The 26,200-nt window shown below is 37.2% G+C and overlaps 1 protein-coding gene across 1 annotated transcript in view; it reads left to right on the top strand.

The window, feature by feature from the left end:
• LOC117996500 (T-box transcription factor TBX6-like) overlaps positions 1–26,200 on the top strand; it is a 45,364-nt gene that overhangs the window by 11,927 nt on the left and 7,237 nt on the right. Inside the window, exon 3 of the mRNA XM_034984560.2 lies at positions 17,071–17,338. Coding sequence (XP_034840451.1) covers positions 17,071–17,338 — 268 coding nt within the window. The remainder of the gene's footprint in view (positions 1–17,070; positions 17,339–26,200) is intronic.

A 26,200-nucleotide genomic window follows, 5' to 3' on the forward strand; every position in this document is an offset into this window, starting at 1 on the left:
TACTGTGAGTGTCCATGAACCCAGGAAAATTTAGTTTTGAAAACGTGAGCTGCAGCTGTCGAAAACATCAGTAAAGTTAGAGTTGTTGCTTGAAAACTTTGTTGTGATGTGATCCATTTGAAATTCTGTGCTCTGTAAATGATCATAAGGATGCCCAAAAGTACTTTTGGGCTTTCTTATGATCATTTACAAAGTTTACAAAGTGCTTCAAGGCTTATGTATCAAACCACGGTGAACGACTAACAAAGCTTATAAAATAATTGCAAGTCCCTCCAGTGCAGTGGTGGTAAGAACCTAACTGAAATGAAACCCTGTGGGAAGGAGTTCAGCGTCAACTGATTGGCGTAAAGTGACGCACCGACATCACACACACTTCTCTGAAATATGTAACGAAGCGTCAAGTCTACGATCACCATTCAAAGTAGCAACTTCAACTCTTGGCCATAGCGTATCCACTACGAAGCCATGCCTAGAAAGCATCCTACTTACTTATTCATACTCTATTTTACAATTTGTAAAATGCAACAAACTGCCAGGTTCTCAAGTGATCTCATTCATAATAACAGTTCCCTCAGTCTAGAGGATTTTAAACGATAGATCGACCACATGATATTAAGTAGTATGTACTTGCAAGCCCACCCCAGTGGTGGTAAGTACCTAATTGAAATGAAACCCTGTGGGAAGGATTTCAGCGTCAACTGATTGGCGTAAAGTGACGCACCGACATCACACATACTTCTCTGAAATATGTAACGAAGGGTCAATGTCAATAGAGTGTCACCCGGCCCCGCTAATTGTGATGACGCGACTGCGGCGCGTTTGAGCCCGACGCGTTACACGATTCTCGGTATAATCGCCTTGATCACCCGCCTATGTTGCAAGCGATTAGCGAATTAGGTGTATCATATTTTAGACGACCTCCCTGGCGCAGTGGTGAGCGCTGTGGTCTTAATAGTGGGAGGTCCCGGGTTCGATTCCTGGCAGAGGTTTGGAATTTTATAATTTCTAAATTTCTGGTCTGGTCCGGTGGGAGGCTTCGGCCGTGGCTAGTTACCACCCTACCGGCAAAGCCGTGCCGCCAAGCGATTTAGCGTTCCGGTACGATGCCGTGTAGAAACCAAAGGGGTATGGGTTTAATAAAACTGCCATACCCCTTCCAGGTTAGCCCGCTATCATCTTAGACTGCACCATCACTTACCACCAGGTGAGATTGCAGTCAAGGGCTAACTTGTATCTGAATATTAAAAAAAAAAAAAAAAAATCATCATCATCATCATCATCAGACTGTGGACGTCCACTGTTGGTTGGACATTCCTTTGGACAGTCCTCCAGGACGGGCCTTCACTAAAGAGCGCCACCACACCCGGTCCTCAGACTTCTTCATCCAGCGGCCAGCCACTTCCCGCCCGCCTCTTTATAAAAAACTAAAATAAAATTAAAATCTTTTTTATTCAAATAGACTTTTACAAGTAGGTACTTTCGAATAGTCGGATGCATCTACCACTGGTTCGATGCATCTACCAGTGATTATATCGTCGGTCCATCCCTGGAGGGCGTGTCCATTCAAGGACTTCTCGGCTGCAACGGCCATCGCCTTTATGACAGGCATGACCTGCCCTCTGCCACTTCAGCTTGCTAATAGTTTGGGCTATGTCAGTGACCTTGGTTCTCCTGCGGATCTCCTCATTTCGAACCTTATCCCTCAGGGATTAGGTGTATAAGTAGGTACAATAGGTAATTTTAGCCTTTTTTGAAAAGCATCTTAATTTGATCCAAAAGTGATAATAAATTACCAAAAAATTAATAAAAAATTTATTCGATCGATCAGTGCAATAAAAATGCATTTTTTTGTATTTCTATTTCCCCCTCGAAAATGCTAGCCGAAAATAAGTACATTACAACTACGATCCATGTGACGTCACAATCGGAATTCATCATGGCGGCATCAGTGCGACTCAAATTTTTGTAGAACAGTTAAAAAAGTGAAATCATTACAATGAATTGCAAAAATTCATTACACAATTTAATAAGCTTACAGAACCCAACATTTTTAGATTGCTTATTGCTAATCTTGTAAAATCCTTGGAAATCATATTTTCTAGATTTTATCTCCCTTGGTATAAAATACCCTAAGTATTCGGAAAGCGGGAGTCGAATATGGGTTGATTATGATGATGATGGTGGTGAATTCTGGACACCCTGAGTAGGTTTGCATGGTCATGATCTTTTTAACGTCAATTGCGTTCAATATTTTGCGAAAATTCTTTTTTAGGTAGCTTCAACCTTCGAGTAACACATAATGAATATACATACATAGATTTCTCAATGCCTGATGTTCTGCGTTAATATCAAAAGCTCGCCGCTCATCTGCTTGCGCCACACGAACCGAATTAATTTCAATTAACACACGCGGGCTTAATTGTGAATCGGGTGCGGATCGCGTGCGGCGGCTTCTTTGTCGGCGCGACTGAGCTCTCCTGCCGTTCTAATTCGCGATCCAAGGCGCTCATACACTTGCGATTCGCGAGAGTAGGTTACCAAGACTTCATAACATCATAGATACAATTACATAGGCATCTGTCTAAGTATTAGTTTCTTCTAAATCCTCAACAAGTACCTAGGTCCTATATTTCATGAACTTTCGAGATTTAACGAGGTTATGTTAGGCTAGCATATTGTAAAAGAGTCAAAGCGAGCTTAGTCTGTCCCAAAGTGCTACAAAATAAACTGAAAGTCATCTAAAAGCTTTATTTATCCAAAAGACCGCGAAATAAATTAGAACAAGAAAGTAGGTAATAAAGCATGATTTGCATAGATATAGACGTATAGTCCGCGACAGGTCGAGATAGCAATCGGGGAGGGAACACTGGGGAACAGCCCTCCTGCTAACCTGGTGCGGGTGAGCGTGAGTGACGTATGAGTGTGCGGGGCGTCCCCTCGCCTTATACCCCAATTGCCATTTCGACCTGTCGCGTTCTATAAATAGGTACACAAATGTAGGTATAAGTATAAGACTAAAATTATTACCTGTGGTGGTTTTCTTATACAAATATAATAATTGAGTCCCGTGGTAACTCTTTGATTTTCCGAGATGGTCTCGAGGTATTTTATAATATGGGTAATGACGACACACCGCCAGTATTGTACCTATACACATAAGTGTCGGTGTGACGATACAACTGTAGCAAGTGTGTTAAGAATCTTTACTCTGCCCTCTCGCTTCCTCGAAAAGCTTCCTAAAATACAGGCGCCGCTCTCCATACTTCCGCTTGGCAGTAATCTACTCTGAGACATGCGTTCCCAGTTATCCATAGAGATGAGTTCTAGGTACTGCGGCTTTACGCTCGACGGGCGGAGATCCTGCGCTTGATGGATGAACCGCTTGATGATACATGCAACTGTTGTAACTCGTAGTTTGCCAACGATTCCACTGTTCTGCGAAAATGTTATCGCTTATGAATGTTGTTCTACAGACGAAGGGAAAGTTATTGTCTTGGGAAAATCTTCTCTCCTACCGAAAGATACGATTGAAATTTTTTACAGATTCAGAAACTCCTTTGAAATAAATTGTGAACTTAAAATCTACTTAGATTCTAGAAATTATTTTAAAGATGTTTGAAAATGTCCCTATATTTACGATGTTCTAAGTTACTTCCGTAACTGAGAGTTTTGCTTGGTCAAAGTATTTCTAAAATATTTTAAGCGCTAACTTACCTATTCCAATCAAATTGTTTACAAAAACTTGTACGTAGTCAAAAGAGCCAATTAGTTATTCTCTAAAACGACCGTGTAATTGATTAATTTTATTTATGATAATGTGTGACTATTCATTTAAATGAATAGGTGTATATGTACCTACGTGACTATATACACAATGTGTATATACCTACTACATCTGTTTAGTGAAGGAATTTTCCCGATATTCATTTATTGGCTGGTTTTTTCACTATTTAACAGTCTTTTTTATTTTCAACTTTGAAATGCATTCCTATCATTTATAACACCTTTATGTTTTATTTAAATAAAAATTAATGTCTATTTTATATTTAGGTAAATGGGCACAACCAGAGAAAATAGAAAAAATTTTCGCTCACTATAATTTCATTTTTTAATTAGGTATAGGTATTGATATTTTATTTCTTTTCAAAAACATATTTAAAACGCAGGATGATGTGATTTTGTGACATTAAAAAAACTAACGCTACTAGTATCTTTGAGATCTCTGTCTCAGATAAACATCACCGCGTTTTGAGGTGATCATCAATTCTTCCCTATATCGCAGCTTTGACAGAATTATAATTAGAAACTGTCCGTCCTATGGTTTGTCGTTTTTAATGTCGCTAGCCGGATCCCATACTGCGCTCGCATTTCATTAGAGGAGTTAAAAAATTGGAAGATCTCATAAAACGGCGTGATTTATGCGCGGGCGGGAGCTAACGAGCGATCGCTAGTCGCCACTGCTGCGCCCGCGCATGGGCCGCGTTATGAGTAGGTACGATTTCTATTCATATTAGCTGTCATATTTTATTGAAGTGGCTTTTATAAGATGCCATTAAAAAATTATACAAAAAAATGTTGTCATCAATTTTGTAACTGTTTATTTTAAAACAAACAAGATTATTGCCACAAAATATTGCCTCATTACAGATTGCCATCATCTAGTTTAAAATCGTAGAGCCTAAAATTAGAATTGAATGATTAAACTCGTTGTAAACTGAATACATATTTGAAAAGGTCGGGTCGGGTCTTTTTAGGTAGGAAGGGCATTTCGAACCACTTAACGATTTAAAAGCACTTTATTAAGTTTATTTTTATATATGTATTTAGATTCTCTACCCACTTTTTACTCCATAGGAAGGTAGGCAACTAACTTTAATTCTTCAACCTTATTTTATTCTACATAGGTACAAGACAAGGACATCGAGGGCATCGTAAATAAAATATTTGTTTCTTGCAATACAAAGATACCTTCACGATCGAGATCGGAATCGGTCAGATGTATCTGATGTCGTTATCTAAATGATCTGTTGTCCGCATTGATCGGCGTCAAGAGGCGCATAATAGGCTCTAGATGCGGCCAGCAGATAAGCTTTGTCCACGCATGGCCGCAGTCCGCACTAAATGTCAACTAAATTACGGCATGTTTGTCGGTGTTTTCGCAATTTAGTGTCCTATAAGACATGCCACAACCACCTTCTGCGTCGAAAACTTCAGTACTGCTGCGGCTCTATTTCGGTAGAATGACAGCTATAAGTCCCGCAAATTGCTATTGCGCTGGAACCATGTCTCATTAACATCGAACTGACGTAATTTAGACGTCAGCTGAAATAAAAATAAACCATCAGCTCGAAACTTCAGTCTAGTGCTGACGTCCCTAAAATGGCGGCCACGCGCATTAGCAATTTGCGGGACTTATACCTTGTGGTTGTGGTGTGGTTCGTCTGCATAAACACTAAATTACGGCATGTTTGTCGGTATCATGTCGGTATCTTCGCAATTTAAGGACAATACCGCTTTGAGAGAAGGATCGACCGGCGCCGGCGCTTTGGCTAGACTTTCCTCTCTCTCTTTTTTTCTTTTATATAGACACGCTAAGGTGAAAGTATTAAGTAACCCTTTTTTATTTTTCTGTAGAGTGTAGGGTGATATCGACAATACACTCTTGTTTAAATCAGTAGGTATTGCAAATTGTAATGTTTTACTACAAGTACTTACAGAAAATATTTCTTTTAGGTCGTGATTTAGTCATAGAAGATGAAAATGAAATAACTTAGAATCACTGAAATACATAGATAGACATCATTTAAGTGAGACTTGAAATAAGTATTTACAAAAAGACATTTAGAAAAGTAACTATCTACAGAAAAAAAAAGAAACTTCTTTAGACGTTCCAAAGCAAATTAAAAAAATGTGATTCAAATTTGACTTTAGAAGTCAAAGCGAGTAATCAATTTAATCTGTGAATTTAATGTTAATCCAAAATTTATTCCACGTTAAAGCAGTAACACCAGCGAATTCGATACCCGATAATCGTGATCGAGAGTTAATTGCGGCGGTGATCTCAAAAGACAATTTTATAATCTGCGAATGTATTAAGAAATGGATCCAACTGCCGCACGCTACCTTAAGGGGCTACAACGAAACTAAATTTTAACAAAAGTATGAGGAGCATAAGTTTTTCACACCGTATACCTACAGGAGAAAATCTATACTTACTTATATCTGTGCTTATATACTTAATAACGCAAGTTGGCAACAAACTAAAACTGGACTATCAAAACCAGATTTTTTAAGAAGTTTTTGGGATTTTTTCTGTTTCCAATACAGTTTCTAAGTACTTTACAATTTTGTAGAATTACGATTAAAAATAACATTAAAGACCCAAAAAACACACATGAATTTTTAATATTAAATTATTCATTATATTTACAGTTTTAGAGTGACCAAAAATCCGATTCGCACCCTTAAGTTGTAAGGTTGTAAAGGCGCCGACGGAGTGATTAAAAATGTTAATTTCCGCAAAAGAGTCGGTGTTTGGGGTAGTAGTAAATTTAGCGAACGGACATAAACATGTCGCAGGTGCGCCGCGGGCGACCTTTGTCTGTCGCAAGTCACCTCGCCTTTACGGCTGTCGCACTAATCTAACTAGGCGTTGTTTAACATACTTCGGACATGTTCCTTGTTGTCTCAAATCATTTTGCGTCCGTTTAGATACATTAGGTAGGTATCTCGTGGCACGCGTGTTATAAAAAACCGGTCAAGTGCGAGTCGGACTGGCACACGAAAGGTTCCGCAGTATCGTACAAGAAATCTCAAACCAGAAGGTCGATTTCGTAAAACCGGCATCAATCATTATTACATCAACTGTTCTGATTGGCTGAATTTGTGCGATTCTTGTGACAATAAAGCATTGTAGCCGATAGTGAGCGAAAGTCAACCAATCAGAGGTGATTGCGATCCTGACATTGCCTTGTAGCTGTCATTCTACCGCAACCGAGCAGCAGTATGCCGTACAATGCCATTTTGATGTGTTTATATTATTTTCCGAAATAATTAGTAAACTAATTTCGGAAATACATACAAATCTTGATATTTTTTTTGATGGAACCACAAATTCACGGTTTTCAGATTTTTCCCTTTTCCTGTGCTATAAGACCAGGCTACCTGCCTTTTATGATTCTAGGTCAACAGGATACCCTATAAGTTTCTTGACAGATACGATACACAGACCGACAACAAAGTGATCCTATAAGGATATCTTTTTGAGGTACGGAACCCTAAATATAAAATATCATTCGACAACAACAATCAGATACACTCCTGTGTACCTGTTATTATTTTTATAACTATGTCAATATATACATATATATTATATCCGGTAGATATAATTATTTCTATCTTGTCATCGAACGATTTTTAACATTAGTATTATGCGCAATGCACTTACAATTGTTCCATTAATGTTTTACCCTCCCTGGCGCAGTGCTGAGCGCTGTGGTCTTACAAGCTGGAGATCCCGGGTTCGATTCCCAGCAGGTACAGTTTGGGAATTTATCATTTCTAAATTGTCTCTGTGTGCCTGAGAGTTTCCCATAATATTCGCAAAGTTATGTGAAATCAGCCAATCCGCACTTGGCCAGCGTGCAGGCGGACTATGCCCTGAAGTCTACATCCTTCCCATTTAGAGAGGAGACCTGTCGTCAGTATTGGGCCCGGCGAGCGAGGGATTGATCATGATGATTATTGTTGTAAAATTTAAACTTCCTGCGTTATTATTCTTAGAATATTAATAGTTGCTGTCTTGTCGTCAGTATTGGGGCCGGTGAGCGAGGGATTGATCATGATGATTATTGTTGTAAAATTTAAACTTCCTGCGTTATTGTTCTTAGAATATTAATAGTTGCTGTCTTGTCGTCAGTATTGGGCCCGGCGAGCGAGGGATTGATCATGATGATTATTGTTGTAAAATTTAAACTTCCTGCGTTATTGTTCTTAGAATATTAATAGTTGCTGTCTTGTCGTCAGTATTGGGCCCGGCGAGCGAGGGATTGATCATGATTGTTGTAAAATTTAAACTTCCTGCGTTATTGTTCTTAGAATATTAATAGTTGCTGTCTTGTCGTCAGTATTGGGCCCGGCGAGCGAGGGATTGATCATGATGATTATTGTTTTAAAATTTAAACTCTCCTGCCTTATTGTTCTTATAATATTAATAGTTGCTTATCTATCGCCTCCCTGCAGCTGTTACAAAAAGTAATTTATTTTCCCTAATGTAAATATTAACCCTTTTAATGTTTAACATAAACAACCTTAGTTAATATTTTATTGATTACAGTCATTATATTTATCTTCATGCCCGTCTATTTGTTTGTCAATATAACTAAAACCTCTTGACAAGTGGATAAATAATTTTAATACAAATAGTTAAACGTGTGTCCGAATGTTCTGAAATTAATATTTTTTGCGCCACCTGCAGCCGCCGCGGGCAAAAAGCGGCCGATAAAATAAAAAACCGGCCAAGTGCGAGTCGGATTCGCACCTGAAGGGTTCCATACCATCGTACAAGATGTATAACACTATGTTATTTTTTTCCATGGGGGCCGTTTTGAAGTTTTTATTATTTGTTGTTTTAGCGGAAATAAAAATGCACTCTTTGAAAATTTCCACTCTCTACATTAATACGGTTCATGACTGATAGATAGAAAGTCGGATGGAAAGCGGAGTCTTAGTATTAGTAGTAGCAGAGTGAACTAGAGTGAGGGAACTCTGTTTTATCCGGAATCGATATGTCAAATCTATGCTATGGTGAGTAAAATCAAAGAAAAATAGGGCTACTTGCGTCAAATCGCAATATATAGGTACATAAAAGGAAAAGGTGACTGACTGAGTCGACTGATCTATCAACGCACAGCTCAAACTTGGCATGCAGATAGCTATTATGACGTAGGCATCCATTAAGAAAGGATTTTTGAAAATTCTACCCCTAAGGGGGTGAAATAGGGGTTTGAAATTTGTGTAGTGCACGCAGACGAGGTCGCGAGCATAAGCTAGTGTACTTACACTAAAATTTGATAGAAGTTCCCTAACTGTCGTGAACTGTGGTAATAGGGTCCCGTTGGCACCCTTTGAGTAGGGAACCCTAAGAACTTAAACTAAAAGATAAAACGTTTTTGTCACGATCGTTATGATCGAAGGCGCTGTCGCTGATTTTGAACAAAGAGAGATAGATAGAGCGCCCATCAATATGCTAATCCCGAGTTACGTCGGGACGATACCGAGCGTTTTTTATCCGTCCCCAAATTGGTTTATTTGTTTTGTTACAAGCGTCTTTCCGAGCCTCTATTTGCAGAGGCGAGTGGCTCCACGGAGCATATGGAGTGTTTCTTTTTAAAATCTCGAAACAACTATGTGGACGTTTGTGAAAATATTTACGACTCTTGTTTGCATACAAAATTATTAGGTTGGTTTTCAACTACAAGAACATATTGCTTTGGACCGCCCTTTATATGTAACTGTGGATGTATCTATCGGATATGGTTAATAATAATAGCAGGTTATTTTTTATAAGCTAGTGTTTCGCTTCAACGACTGATCCGTTTGAAATAATTGATAGCAATAATACATATTATTTATGTACTTGTTATCCTACATTTAACTGTACATAGGAGTTTTATAAAAAGAACCTACTTATATTTCTTACCTTCTTGTATTTTTATAATTACTAGGTGACCCATCCCAGCTTCGCTCCAGTGAAATTTCTGAAAGATATATTTTCTTAATGGCGGCCGACGTTACAAAGAGAAATTCCATGCAGGATTCAGAAAGAATTTCTGAAATTGTGGGTTAAGTAGGGGATGAAAGTTCGTATGAAAGTCCATCATTTTTCAAATTATAAGTATATCTAACTACCTGATGCGGATGTATTGAATATAATATGGCATATGGATTTTAATAGCAGGTTATTTATAAGCTAGAGCTTCGCTTCAACGACTAATATCCGTTTGAAATAATTAACTAGCAATAATAGATAACTATTTACTTATGTTACCCTACATTTAACTCTACATGAGGAAATTTATAAAAACACCTAGTCCTATTCTAGTATGTTTTATTTATAATTACTAGTAAGTAGTAAGAGATCCGGTATTAGAAATATCTTACCCACATCTGTTATTTAATTATGAAAGAGAACATATAATATGGTAGATTGTATATATTGATATATAGCTAACCCATCCCAGCTTCGCTTGTATGAAATTTTCGAAAAATATATTTTCTTAATGGTGTTCTTAATGATGTGCAAGATATCAGTTAAGAAAGGGTTTTTGGAAAGGGGATTAAATAGGGTATTAAAGTTCGTATGAAAGTCCGTCATTTGCCAAATTATATATCTATGGAAGTTGGTACATATTTGGACTTTCGGTTAAACATAAAGAAATACATGTTGCAGGATTTTTTGAAATTTCACCCCTGGCACAGCACCTATTTTCACAAATTCAACCAAGCGAAGCCGGGGCGAGTCAGTTAGTTTGATAATATGCCAATAGCCACGGAATTGGAAATCAGTGTATTCATTAATCATTTGTTCGGCTGGATTAAGAGCCCGTGAGGGTCAGATCTTCGTTATTTTATAAAAGCTGAAAGTTTTTATTAAAATTTAGGGTCTATCAGGGAGTTGCCACGACACTTAGGTAAGTGCCTGGCAATGCATGATGTGATTTCTAATACTATCCCGAAGAAAATATTAAAAAATTACATTTTATACTTTGAAGAAAGATTTAAACATCTTTGTTACCTACCTGTTTTTTTGCCAAAGCCAATGATCCAAACTTCATAGTCGCTGATTGTTCCTGCCTGTGTTGGGGACAATGCGCAAAGAAACTTTCAACTTTTACAAAATAACGAAGGTCTGGCCCTCACAGGCTCATTCTATGTGTCAATAACCAACATCTACAACAAATTGCTAATCAGAAACAAAAAGAGTCCAAACCTGAGCTGCGATTCTCACGGCGTGGGTGCCCGCCGACTCCTCCAAACGAACAATTTGACACATCCAGGTGTCCAATTTTTTACATACAACACAATAGAGTAGGAGTGTTTGACTGTTTACCCAGGCTCACATCTGGGACGAGCGAACATCTCATATGGACGCTAATTAACGGCTGTACAGAGTTATTTGAATACTTTGACTAAAGGAAACTGGATGGACTGTAGTTAAACGGAGTTTTATAAAGTAGATAGGTAGGTACTTTTTATGTAACATTCTCGAACTGCGGATGCCAATTTTAACCAATAAAACCTGTCACAGACTCACAGTTATTCCAGTAGCTTACCTTATTATATATGTATCCATTATGTGCAACTATCGTCTAAATAGACTTCACTTTTATAATTGCCATAGAACTGTTTTTCCAAAAAGTGATTTGGAGAATTGGAGAAAACTTGCAAAATTTTTGTGTCGAACTACTTACTTAATAAATCAGTCTCAATTTTGTAATTTCGATTCGTTTTTACTTTGTCACCCACAAGCGTCACCCACCATCGGTTTTTCGATATCTTGGTGGGTGCCAAATAGGGTTGTTTTAAAAAATCTCACTCTGAGTTACTTTGTCTTCAAACTGTAATGAATAAATTTTTGTTCTCAAGGACTCCGTCTTTTTCATTTTGCATAGTACATATAAGTGTTCATGTTTAGTAATCTTTGTGGTAGGTAAGTTAGGCCACTCGAAAGAGTTGGAACTTGTTTATTCCTCACTGTCTAATGTAAATGAAGCAGAGGACCAGATGTCGAAGACAAGGACGCTGTTGTCGCGTTAACGACTGCATTACTCTTAACATTGAACTGTGACGTTACGAACGTGATAAAACAACCATGAAAGCAGTAGTAAAGATAATGTGAGATGTAGGGAAAGGTTAGGGATGGATAATTTTATAGCTTCATCGAGTGATGTGATCTTAATGGCACTTTATTGTGCTACTGCTGTGGTCTTTGTTACTTAAGACAAGTTGTTTGACTGCAATCAAACCTGCTGGCAATTCTTGATGCAGCCTAAAAAAGTGCTTACGTAGAAAATGCCTTTTCATTCTTGACTTGAAGTTATTGAAAGTGGAGAGGAAAACTGTGGCCGGAAGGGCGTTACATATCGAAATAGAAACGAGCTGGCAACAAATCGGTTTGTACCTACGTTGTAAGTGGAAAGTTTTAGTTTTGCCTCTCTAGAACGTACCTACCTAATACTCATTGCTGAGGGTAGCCGGTAGTGGTTTCATTTGATAGTTAATAGATATCTTGCCAACCGTAAATAAAACGTGGGGTAAGCTAAATCAATGTCTTCAAAACATCTAAATTGTATAGTCGGTTGTAACCTACTTAATTGTTCCCTTTATCTCTCTGCATCGTATTCCTCATTGCTGAGGGTCTTGACCCCTTTACATTAATCACATAATCGTAGAAGCTTTCATGAATTAAAAATGTGGTTGGTTCCCAGATCCCTCCGTAATCCGTATACTTACAACTCGACGAAGATTCGGCTCGAGATTTGACTCTTAGGTTTTAGCCAGCTTGTTCTACCTACCCTAAAAAAAGGGATAAGTATTTACAGCCTTTTTTACTTTGTTTAATAACATTTAACACTTTTAAACATTTTGTCATTGAAAAAGTGGAGTGTTGATATAATAAGCGGATACGATTGCTCAAATGGCGAGCCTTGGTCCGCGGTCTGTTTCAGTTTTCGAGTGCGGATGCGAGAGCGGATGTGGCGGTTTCTTCCCGCGCCCCGCACTGTTAGCGCCTCCGTGCGGCAATTGGCAAGTTGTTACCGATTTATGACCCACTCTAAACTTTATTCAACACGATTTTGGTGGTCCCATTGTATTCGGCTAAGTCAAGTCCCTTCCCACCGGCGAAGCCTGTGCGGCTTAGCGCGCCCTCCACCGCCTTTTATGGCGTTCCCTTTTTATAGGCTCCTTATTTCATTTGCATTGACGTATAACATATCGTTAAAGCGACGCGACATGAACATTTCATTTATGATTGCTACAATATCGTTAATTCGTAAATTTAACCCTTAACAGTTTTATTTTTCGAGGTGTAATGAAAGTCGATATTATTTCGTGTTAATCGTTAAAAACGATCGCTTAATAAATTTCCTGTATAATGAGACCGAAATAATTATTTTTTTTTCAATCTCCGTTAACGCAGGTAGGTATTAATTACGGTGAGTAGGATTTCTCTTGTGCAAAAAAATGAAAAATTTATTCAAAAATGAAACGATAACAAAACTGTCATGTTAATTACCTTCGGGGTATTAAGCTTAGCTGGGTACGTAAGTATCAATAGCCAGGTCATAAATGTAGCATTAAAAGTATCTCGGAGATATCTAGAGGTTCTTCTCCGCAGTGGTTGATTGTAATAGGCTTTTAAAAGCACTACCGGGGGGCCGATTGCACATAAATTTTGCGCTTCGATCGTCACCTTTGTCGGCGTGTTCAAACGGGACGATAAATGGACAAGTTCGATAAGGACGCCTCGAACGGTAGCAGGGGATTTGTCGAGGTACGGTCAACATGAGGCGTCGACGCTACAAGCTACAAGTATTGAAAGTACATATTTGAGTTTGTACTGAGTGTTTATGTTTGAACAACGCTGGGACGTGGGTCAACACTGGCGACAGGCGACGGGATGCGGGATTTTTGTTATCGGATACTTTACAAGTTTATAGTGCCTTTTTTACTTGACGGTACCTACCTTATAATACCGAGAAAGTTACATTGCATTTCAGAAGTACCTAATAAAGACAAATGAAGATTTTAGAGTTATTTAAAAACCGAATAGGTCTAAGATACATAAGTCCCTTCCCTTCGAAGTTCGAACTCTTACAGAATTGAAAAAAAATGTGAAAGGCATATTGAAATAGGCGTAGGTGTAGTAGGACCTTAATAGCCTTAATATGAGATCGTGTACAAAAATTTTAGTCGACCTTATTTAGTCAACAATCTCTCACATAGCTTTCACAACATTTATCGATCAAAATCTCTCAAGAAAAAAAAACAAGTAATATTTTTGTCACTACTCAATTAACAATGGCATTGTTGTGTGCAATAAGTTCCAACTTCCATCGTGTAACAAACATAGATAGAAAGTATGTACATAGTAAGTAAGTAAGTATTAAAAATCAATCAATAGGGCACTTTGTTTGTATTTGCGGCTGTCCTTACCCTTCGTCGCCTCACGTAAGGCAGTAGCCGAAGTCGTAAAGTTTAAATGGAAGCTAATTTAGTGTGCTGTTAATTGTGTGTGTGTCGGCGTTATCGGGTGCATTAGCGGCCTCCGCGGCGGCTGATAGCCGCTGTTATGACTGATGACTGCGAGAGCTGGACCGCGATAGCGACCGGCTTTGATGGCCCGACTGGATCTATGAGACGATGAAACCTAAGAGGAATTTGTATTAGACTGTAGGTATTATTATGTAAATGATGTCAGATAGTTTTGTTTTTGGTTGTTAAAATTATGGGACTGTTAATGGGATATCGATTTTTCGTGGAGGTAAGAAAAAAGTGTGTCGTATTATTTTGTATCAAATTTATGGTAGATATACCTATGGGTCTACCAGTGTATTTTAAGTGTGAATTTGCCCCAAAAACATTAAAACATGTGTAAATTTTATACACTTTTTTGTCGTGACGAGCTCGATGCTCGCGACTTGGTCCACGTGGCTTAGGTTAAAATACGGCGGGACATCTTTAATTTTCCGGGATAGAAAGTAGCCTATGTCACTTTTCAGGAAACTTTAGTTAGAATACTATATCCATGCAAATGAGCGCGTCGATCCGTTGCTCTGTTGCGAAGCGATTGAAAGACAGACCAACAAACACTTTGGCATTTATAATACGGAATACGGGTAGTCCGTAGCACAGAATATATAATAAGTAGTACTTGACCGTAGGTACTTCAGTGCGTAGTTAGTCAACGTCACCAAGGCTATCTATGGTGCACTATTGAAAAGTCAATACTTAATATATGATTTGCTAAGTATCTAAGAAGCCTCCCGGGCGGCCGCAGCCTTCCCGATGATAAGCCGGCGCCATCTTTATGATGAGTGTCGACCCACGAGCGGGTGCCAAAAGCCCCTCATACTTCATTGATCAACACTTTTACTCCTATCACATGTTTTATATGCACGATAAAACACACTTACAAACTTGCACCCATTGTCTATGATTCGAATTTCGATGCTCTATGGAATTTATGGTCGCCATAGTAATTTTATTATCGGCTCCTTTGTCCAACAAAGCTATCTTTTGTACACTGTTAAGTGTTACTTTTTAAGTGAAGTTTCAATTTTGTTTTTTTTTAAATCAAAGGAACACCTTGCGTGTATCCGACTAACCTACATTAGGAGTCGATAAGCTTAATTATAAATTTAGCAGTGTAGGTGTTTATGTTCCGAATCAGTACCTACCCTTATTATAAATGCGAAAGTGTGTTTGTTTGTTGGTTTGTTCGTTTGTTGATTTGTCCTTCAATCAAGCAACGGACAAAGTCGCGGGCATAAGCTAGCTATCTATTAAAAATATTTCAGATCCACAGGATCATAGTTTTCATTAGTACATAGCTGATTTGACCAATATCTACATAGTTTCTAATAAGTGGTGATATGTATCTATTTATTAGAAACTAGCTGTCCCGGCGAACTTCGTACCACCTAAGAGTCGATTCTTTTTCAGGATTTTTTTTAAATTTTTGTCGCCGTAAGAACCATCCTCGTACTTCAAGCAATATTATGAAAAAATAATAAGCGCAATCGAGAGTAGTAGTAGAAGTATCGCAAAAAGATTTGCGATCAACAACACATTCAGCGATTCATTTGTAAGACTATGTAGATATTGATTTTTGGACCACTTTTTGAAAATGATAGGTATCTTTCAGGTCACCTTCGATTATTGCGTTACAAATTATAATGTAAATTAACGTTGTGCAATTTTTTTCAAATGTGTGAAGAAACTGATAATAAAAATTCTCTTTATATTTCAGAGAATTCAATACTAGTCTTTTTGATCCAAGAAAGACTAGCGACACAATATGTCTACACTTCCTTGTTATAAAAAAAAAACTGTTCAAAGTGTCCACTGTCCATACCCCCTAATTACTTGAGTTATCATCATTCTAATTTAATTTCGTTTTACGCCCAGTGTGGTGACTTGAAAGTCGAAGGTGATAATTATATTATGTTTTATCACAAGCGTCAAATGGAACTGTATGATTTTTTCATAAAATTATCATGTACTGTCTGTTTTTATTATCACTAAGTATGTGTGTGTTGATAGACGTACAACTAATATCTAACTGTAAAAGCTGTGAAAATTTTGTTAGAGTCTGATAAGTATAATAGCATTGCAGCTACAGTAGCCGGCAAGAAATATTGTACATCGATCTTTAGAATGAGATTTCGGCTTTTTAGAGCATTGTCTCTGTTACTCATAACTATGTGACTATTTGTCAGTCTCAACGACAGAGACAACGCTCTACGAAACCGCTATCTCTTTTTAAAGGTTGATCTACAATATTTCCTGTCGGGTACTGTCCCTTGTCCATTTGCCATAAACAATCGCGTTTGGTCAGAAATGTTGACCTAAGATTCTCGTAGAACATACAATAAATACATCCCCAAATAAATCCCCCTAAAACCACATAAGTACTTTCCCCTCTCTAAATATGAGAAACTAGATGAAGATGATGCCCCCGACTTCGTCTGCGTGGATTTAGGTTTTTAAAAATCCCACGGGAACTCTTTGAATTTCCGGGATAAAAAGTAGCCTAAGTGCTTTCCTGGGAAGCAAGCTATCTCTATACCGAATTGCGTCAAAATCGGGTGAACGGATCGGCCGTGAAAGGCTAGCAGACGGACATACAGAATACAGATAAACTTTCGCATTTATAATATTAGTAGCTACGGATAGTAAATTTAAAATTCAAATTACGACACTCGTGCGCTTGAAAATTACGAAGAGGTACGAAAGCGGATTATTAAAACAAAAATCCAGTTCAAAGTCAATTTATTTTGTTCACAGACGCATGTTCCCATCTCTCCGGGTATCCCTAAGCGGACTCGACCCTCGAGAGGAATACTGTGTCCTTCTGGAATTGTCCCTGGTGGGAAGACGCCGCTGGCGCTGGGCCGGAGGCGCCTGGGCAGCTGCTGGAGGAGCAGAACCGCAATCTCCACGTCGGTTGATGCTACACCCTGATTCTCCTGCACCTGGACACCATTGGACAGCCAACCCTGTGTCCTTTAGCAAGCTGAAGTTGACCAACAATACCATGGACGCGCAAGGACATGTAAGTGCACTTATTCCATCTAGAACAATCTTTGTAGGTCGATTTTGTAAAACCTTATTACAATCTAAATTGTTGTGATTGGCTGAATTTGTGCGATTCTCGTTGCAACAATGCATTGTAGCTAATAGTGAGCGAGCGTCAACCAGCGGGGCGATTGTCTAAAACCTGCATCAATCATTATTACAATCTCAATTGTTCTGATTGGCTGAATTTGTGCGATTCTTGTTGCAATAATGAGCAACAATGCAATGTGGCCAATAGTGAGCGAGCATTAACCAATCAGAGATGATTGCGATCGTGACATTGTAGCTGTCAAACAACCGCAATCGAGCAACATGTCTACTAGAGTACTTTTGTCACTATACGTCATGTAATGCTTCACTCTGTATTACTGTATGTAAACTCTGATTCACCTGCAATGAACCCTGATTTACTTGCTTTTGCATACCATTGAACAGCCAATTTTGTGTCATTCAACGAGCTCACTCAAGTTGACTAACAATAGAATGGACGCGCAAGGATACGTATGTGCCCTTTAATTCTTTTAGAACAATCTCTGGTGTGCTGAAGTACTGTCTCTAATTCATGTAATGCTGCACTTTGATACACCTGCTTTTGGACACCATTGGATAACCAACCCTATGTCAAACTCAAATTGACCAATGAATAATAAATACCATGGACGCCAAAGGAAGGAGGCAGGCTTTATTAAATCATTTAGGTAGAATAAAAAAGAAAAGTTTGTTTCCGACAACGCGTACGCAAGTTTATTTCCATACAAAATCGTGACTATGTTGTATCTACCACCACAAACTATACAGGCAACGCCTACCAAACCACTCTCCTCTACGAAGACTTGCTACGAGGCTACACCAAGCTATTTTTATCCTTATCCCACTAAAAATATAACACAAAATTAAATGCTATTAATACTCCGTAGCAGTAGAAAGTATAAAAAGCAGAATTAAATTTAAATGTGGCAAAGAAAAATCATCTTTATCGTGGGTACAGAAAGACAATGTTGCATTATTCATTTATATTGTACCAATACGCCACACGAAGCTTATAGACTGTACCATCATTAAAATAGATTTTTTTGTATAAAAGCCCAGCTAGCCATTGTAAAAGACTTGGAACTCTTGTGACATTCGAGAGACGCCTTTGTAATTAATTTACTGTCTAAGTTTACAAATAACTGGACGAATGTTTGACACTGTTGATTACCTACCATTTTTTACTAATTAAATATAATTAATTAATTAGAAGTTGAGCCTATTACAACGGATTTTAAAATGGGGATTTATAGTATTGATAATTGATTAAGATATTTTATGCGAAAAAAACTTCTAAGTGTACTAAAAGTAAAAATGTGGGTATAAACTTATAAATAGGTAAGGTAGTAGTAGGTATATTTTTTAATCAATATGGGTATGTAGTAAGTAAATAAATACTAAATAGTCTAAGCTTTAGTTGGCGTATAGAAAGGTAAATATTTTCGTTGAACATACCTACAAGCACTTTGATCAAAATATGAAACCTTATTAAATATACCTAAGATTTTTATCTCACGTTGATAGAATGCGAGCGTCGAAACAATAACGTTAGAATAAAATGAACCTAAACTTTTTTTTAAGATTTTAAGTCAAAAATACAGAAGCGCGGATTTTAATTTTACAGGGTTCCCGCTTTTGGCTGTAGATGATGGTCGAGCTCTAAAACACGGCTGTTAAGGCCCATTTTACTTTAATGCTGACCGCGATGCGACAAAACATCGCTCGAATTCTATCAACGATCGCGAGATGTAAAACCTCATACGCGTAGTACTGTTCCAAAACCCAACCCCAAAGCGTATTTAGTAAACATGGGAAAACATAAAAACACAAGATTATGATGCGTCTGTCATGGGCAATCTCTTGCGCATCGATGCGTAATTTGTAACCGTGCAAAGGCGCGTAAATAATTCACAAGCAGGACGTTTTTTTGGAAAAATACCCTTTATTGATTTTTATACGGGTGATCATAATATTAAGTAAGTATCTTTGGGAACGTTGCTGTGTTTTATATTTTCTAGCTAGCATAATAATTTTATGTAAATACCGTTCTCATAACTTTATGTAACTTATAGTATAAGTAAGTATATAAGTAGGAACCTAGGTAGATATATATATTTAAAAATTGAAGTCAAAAATAAAGTACCTACAACTTGAAAACTTGTAACTTGCAAAAGTACCTACCTACCTAAATAATAACTTATTTATGTTTTAAAAAGCTAAAAATACACATCTGGGTCCTTCAGCCGAAGAGCCGAAGTTAATACCTACTATAAATATTATAAATGCGAAAGTGTGTTTGTCTGTCTGTCTGTCCGCCTGTCTATCTGTCTGCTAGCTTTTCACGGCCCATCCGCTTAACTTAATCCGCGGAAATTCAAAGAGTTCCCACGGACAAAGTCGCGGGCATCATGTAGTGAAAATATAAAATACAGTTATTTCTCCCGTACTATTTATAATAATATAACAAATACAGATGTCGGTCCTTTTGTACACCTCTAAAAGAATAGCTACTGGTTCTAAAGCATACCCATTCTAGTGGAAACTACGCATGGTTTGCGCACTTGAGGTTTCGGCACCTGATATAAAGAAGCCTTTTTGGCATTATCCTGCTTTTGTTCGACGTTTTTTAACGCAACATCAAAGTGTCTTACAATACACCCTTCACGTTTCTTTGTGTATGGGTGTAGCTAATTACGGAACGGATTGAGTTCCTAGGTGATATTGCTAAAAAAGGTTATACGAAAGGATATGGTCCCTATCTGTCCCTATCATAATACCTATATGTTAGAAGTAATTTAGTGCGAATTAGCTTCCTTGATATTATTTCGATTTTGTTTCACGTAAAATGGATTTAAAATAAATGCACTGAATCTGAATCTGTGAAACACTGAGAAAGATCTGAGAAAATCTTTTTTCTTTGTAAGATAAATCTAACCTAGAAGCTACTCTTCTCAATTTACAACAATTTTAAAACATTTCCTTTCTAAACTCTGGTATCATAATTTTATTATGAAGACTATAGGTTATTTGCATGAATTATGCCTATTCCAAAGTTCATAAAAATGTATTTCTCCAAATTAAAAGGAGATTTTTTTTATTAAAGAAAAATCTCTTTAGTAAACGAGAAACTGACTGATTGACATGTTAACTTGGAATTTTGCTTTATGTCGTAGACCCCTAAGAAAGTATTGAGTAATTCTAAAGGGATTTTCAAAAAACCAAAATCCACGCGAGCAAAAGTCACGAGCATCAGCAAGTTTAATTTAAAAAAAGTTGAAAGATTTAAAGTGACATGCGAAAGGAAGTTAAAAAAAATTAAAGCTTGTTAGTTCAACACATTTACCACTATCGGTATACCCAATCTCTGATGGTATACATTTGGTTTCCGACGGAATCTTAGGAAATGTGGGGAAGCATAGGATGTAGATCTGTTAAATTAATTATTACTTATTATCATTTTAAACTGTTAATTGGTAGGTATAGGTGCCTAAATGTTTTTATATTTTATTGTTGTATTGTTTTATACGATGTTCATGATTTATAATGATTTGCGTGGAATTTTAATAATTATGTTGTCAAAAACAGAACGAGAACATGAAATTTAAACTTTAGTTAATTGGTTTAATAATATGATACATTGGTAAGTATATGGTAGGTGTAGTAGGTACACTAATACAAACCAGACTTTGCGACTCCGAACAGTCCTCAAGAACCTTATATTTTGATCTCTTCGTTAGAATTTCAAAAAAATACGTAGGGATCAGGGCTATGCTAGGTACCTACTGATATCTACGTTTAATAAATTTTAATTACTTAACTCATTTTGGATACATCGAGGCTCGAGCGTTATTCAATGACTTTACGTCGAAGTATATTGTATAAATTTACAAAAAAAAATATATTTATAAAAAATAGGTATACCCCGTTCAAATGGACATTTATGGACATTGTGCCCAATAATACACTGGCGCTGTTGGAACAAAAATTTGGTAAGTTCTTAATTACCCGTAGGTATAAAATTCAATAGGTAGTAGGTAATAAATTTAAATAATTTATTCAAAATAGGTAATAAATTCCTCCTTTTTAACCGACTTCAAAAAAAGGAGGAGGTTCTCAATTCGTCGGAATCTTTTTTTTTTTTTTTTTTATTTTTTTTTATTTTTTATGTATGTTCCCCGATTACTCGAAAACGCCTGGACCGATTTTGAAAATTCTTTTTTTGTTTGAAAGGGTATACTTCAAAGTTGGTCCCATTTCAATTTGGTGAAGATCTGATGAACAACTTCGAAGATAGATACTGGAACTCCTCAACGAATAAGAGTAAATTGCTCGCGATCAGTGTAATAGCTTAGTAAACAGTAGATTTTTAACCAGTCATAGCATAATTCCATGGAGCCACTAAAAATTGTGAAATAAAAAATTTTTACAAAAAAAATAAAAACCGACTTCGTTACACAAACACTAAAAATTGAAAAATAATTTAATTTATTACCGAATATATGTATACAAGAGTTAATATAGTTCCATAATAATATTTTTTGGGGTCGGTGCCAATGAGGTGCCATTGTGGAGTCCCATAAAAATATGAAGTCTAGACGATTCGCGCAGCTAAAGCTAATTGGCACCGGCACCAAAAAGTATTATAATGGAACTTTATTAACTCTTGTATACATATATTCGGTAATAAATTAAATTATTTTTCAATTTTTAGTGTTTGTGTAACGAAGTCGGTTTTTATTTTTTTTGTAAAAATTTTTTTGATTGTCAGTTGTTAGATTTGTAAGATATAGTAGTGATAATTATTACGCAAACTTAAAACTAAAGCTACGAAGGTTCCAAACGCGCCCAGGTCGGAGAAGAGCCCACAACAAACTCAGCCGGGTATTAAATATATTTATTATTATATAAAATATATAGCCTAAAAATTTCAATTTTATGAGCAAACAGTGGATGAAAATTATTTTTAAAACAAACATTTATTAAAAATCTTCTCAAAGAAAACGATGCAAAAAATACCTACCTACCATCATAGGATGTTATTCCGTTATCTGTGACTTCAATCTCCTTTGATTGAGCGCATATCAGCTTGATGGACGAGCTTCCGAATACGATGAAACTTTTATATTGTCCGTCTGTCAATCCGTCCGCTTCTTATATTGCATTTGATACGCGCCATCAAACTGATGCGTATCTACTTTTCTTACACTGAAAATTAAAGGTTACTATAGGTCCAGAGAGTTGACGTAAAATTAAGGTTCTCACGCACTGTCACCCTCCCGCAACCCTCCTTCTGCCTCACGAGCCGTCTCAGTCACGTGATACACCTATACGTAGTAAGTTAAAGCCTATAGTAAGAGCCTCAATAGCTCAACGGGTAAAGGAGTGGACTGAAAACCGAAAGGTTGACGGTTCAAATCCCGCCCGTTGCACTATTGTCGTACCTACTCCTAGCACAAGCTTGACGCTTAGTTGGAGAGGAAAGGGTAATATTAGTCATTTAACATGGCTAATATTCTTTAAAAGAAAATAGGTACAACGACTAATCCTACTAAGATTAGGTTGGTGCTTATTATTATATCAATGCATAGGAAATTCCTAGTAATATCATTATCATCCTAGAACCTAGGTCCACAAATTCGTCATCCTTATTTATTAATTTATTAATATAAAAGTTTTCTTAAATTAGTTTTAATTTCGAGGTTAAATAAATATACATGTTATTAAGTTGGTATAAGTAGGTATACGGGTAGATTTTGAAGAACCGATAGACGTCGGTGTTCCAAAATGCTGGAATGGTAAGGCGTGGCGTTGGCAGACCCTACAAGGGCCTATGTCCAGCGGTGGACGTCTATCGGTTGACGATGTCGACGACTAAAGTCTTCTATAGTTCGACTTATAGCATTATTATAGGTATGTGCACGTACATTCCAAAATTTCTTGAAGCAAATCCAAAATGCTAAAGTTATTCATCATCATCAACCCATCGCCACCGGCTCACTACTAAGCACGGGTCTCTCAAAATGAGAAGGGTTGACCATAGTCTACCGCGCTGGGCATGTACGCATTGGCAGATTTCACACACCTTTGAAAACAATTATGGAGAACTCACAGGCATTTTGGCATAGATTTAAACGCATATAGATATAACTAAAGTTATTTGGTAGGTAGGTACCTATTAGAATTCAAAGCATAGCAATAGTAAGCTTATATAACTGATATCTTTGCTAGAACTAAAAATGGAAACTAGCAATTTGATGCTTTTTATGTCTGGTTTAATTGCAATTTTAATTTCATTTAAATAGGTAGGTATGTAGGTAATCGTTAACTATATTGCGTAAAGAGTAATTTGTAATTACATTTATATATAAAACTTAATGGCGAGTTAAATTACATTAATTGGTTGTAAGGGTGTATGTATGTGAGCTCGCAGCGTGTAACTGTTGCCACAGAATTCAGGATAAGTATAGAAGTGTTACAGGGGGCGAGATTGTCGCCGTGGGGTTTTCAAATCTAACACCTCGAGTAAGAAATTGAGAATCAATTCTAAGGTTTTAACGGATACAGATAGCGATAAAACTGGAACTGACAGCTTAACCTGCTTTCCAAGATAAGTAAGAAATATTAATTCGGACACCTAAAGTTGACTGACTGACTGACTGAGATCAAAGTTGCTTAACCAGCGTGATATGCGCCGTCACAATTAAGCCACAAGTCTCCTCTAGAGATAATTATGTTCTTTCGATTTTCTTTTTTTTTAATGCTTTAAATCGGTGACACGCTTCCCCTATTATGGATGTACGGAAGTAACGTAATTCTCGACCGTAACGATAGGAAGATCTCCCTGCCATGTGGATTTCATGCTCGGAACCCAGCTGGTCCAACCATTGTACCTATCTTGGAAGTTGTAAAAGGTGGTAATAGTTTCTTAAGTCAGTGATCGAAGATACCTGTGGTGCCATCTAGTAATATCGTTCTAAGTTACTATAGTCACAGGTTCTAATCGTCTGATTTCTGTAGCATCTTTTCGTATGAGTGCAAATAGCGTCATCTAGTGTCAATTTGAAGATCGTCAATAAACAATAGATACCTTCTATTTCTATTACCTTATTTGAAATTCTGTGATCATAAGTTGGCGGGTCAAGCTTATCAAGTTAAGTTTTATTTTTCAGTCGATTAATAAAACATTATTGTGAGCTTTTACAGAGTTAACGAGCATAATAATTTATGTTGCTAAGTATTATCTTTATCTGATAAGTATATGTAATAAAATCGACCAAAGGTTTCACTCTACGATTAGATAAAAGCTATACCTAATTATATAGGTTTATCCTAGTGAGTACTGAGTAGCTAGGTAGGTCCGCGATTTCACCTGCATTTTATTGCGTTTAAATACAGTTCAGTCAAAGTTTCACCTCCCCGGAAGAAACGTGGTCAGCTGCGTTTCTTCCGGGGAGGATGCATAAAAGCATTTCCCAGCGAATAAAAAAAAAAGTTATTACCTACTCGTACCTCGTGAATTATTCATTTCCCAACTAGGTTTTTTATTTTCCAACCGCACAGATGTCAAAAGTAATCCCCAGAAAACTCTTTGATTTATATTTTTGAATATCGGTTATTCATTAGCCTCCCTCAAGCTGATTGACATTGGCGAATTGCATGGTGCTGGTCTGGCACTACAAAAAGCCACCAAACAAGAAAAGAAAGAAGAGAAAAGATGTCAAAAGTCTTAAGCAATATAGCTTTCACCTACTTAGTAGTAGTAATTTTTGAAAGATGCCTTTAAACAATCTAAAAGGCAAATCTTGAACCTACCTATCTAAGCACCGCAAGCGTTAAAAGTAGTAAACGCAATCGCTAAGCCATCATGACATCAATACCAACTTGCTGATAACTTGTAAAACGATAGTCCTCACCAGTCACCTACTCTAGAAGCACACTAGAAGCATCCCGTCGGCCGCCGCCACCGCCGGCGTCATGCGCGAATGATAAAAAACATGCAACCTGCAATTAGCTTAAACGTCTAGACGACTTTATCTCCCCATCGACTTGACACGTGTTCGTATTATACAGAATGACATACAAGCATGCAATTAGGCACTTTGGAACTGCAACGTGACTAGAGTAACGTGTGTTTATTTATTATTTCTTTTTCTACTTCTAAGTAAGTACCTAGGTCCTAGGTAGGTTTCTTATTGTTAGTTTAGAACGCCTTCGTTTATCTCAATCAAGATCTTGATTGGTTGGTTAGGTAGGTAGTTTAGAAGCCGGAACTAACTGCATTACAGAGACAATTGTAAAATCAAAAGCGTTTAAAAAAATTAGGAGCAACAGTTTTTTTAGTTATTTTACCTAATCTCTCTTACTACTTATTTCGTACTCTTATAAAAATTTTCTGTTCATATTAACTATCTTATTTTCTTACAATACTTACCTATTCCTTCTTATCCATTACTAAACCGATGGAGACGAGGTTGCAAGCATAGGTCTTTACTCAGTATATAACTAGGATAGCTTACCTAGTACCTACAAAGTCAGCCGCTGTACTTTCGTAGTCAGCCACGAAGCTAAGTTAAAATACTTAGGTTGAGTAGTTTCAAGATACAACTTGACCTAAATTTCAAGCAAGCGAAACCGAGAGCAAAAGCTTAGTAGGCATAGGTAGATTAATTATGCAGGAACTATAAAATCGTAGTGCGTAAAGATGTAAGATTGATGAGGATGTTACGAATGGGCGTTATCAGATACACCGGCAACGGCACAGCACCTTCACCGGCACGGTGACGGTATATGATATGTAGGTGTAGTACCT

Source organism: Maniola hyperantus, chromosome 3 (assembly GCF_902806685.2).
Source record: "Maniola hyperantus chromosome 3, iAphHyp1.2, whole genome shotgun sequence".
Classification (NCBI taxonomy): Eukaryota; Metazoa; Arthropoda; class Insecta; order Lepidoptera; family Nymphalidae; genus Maniola; species Maniola hyperantus.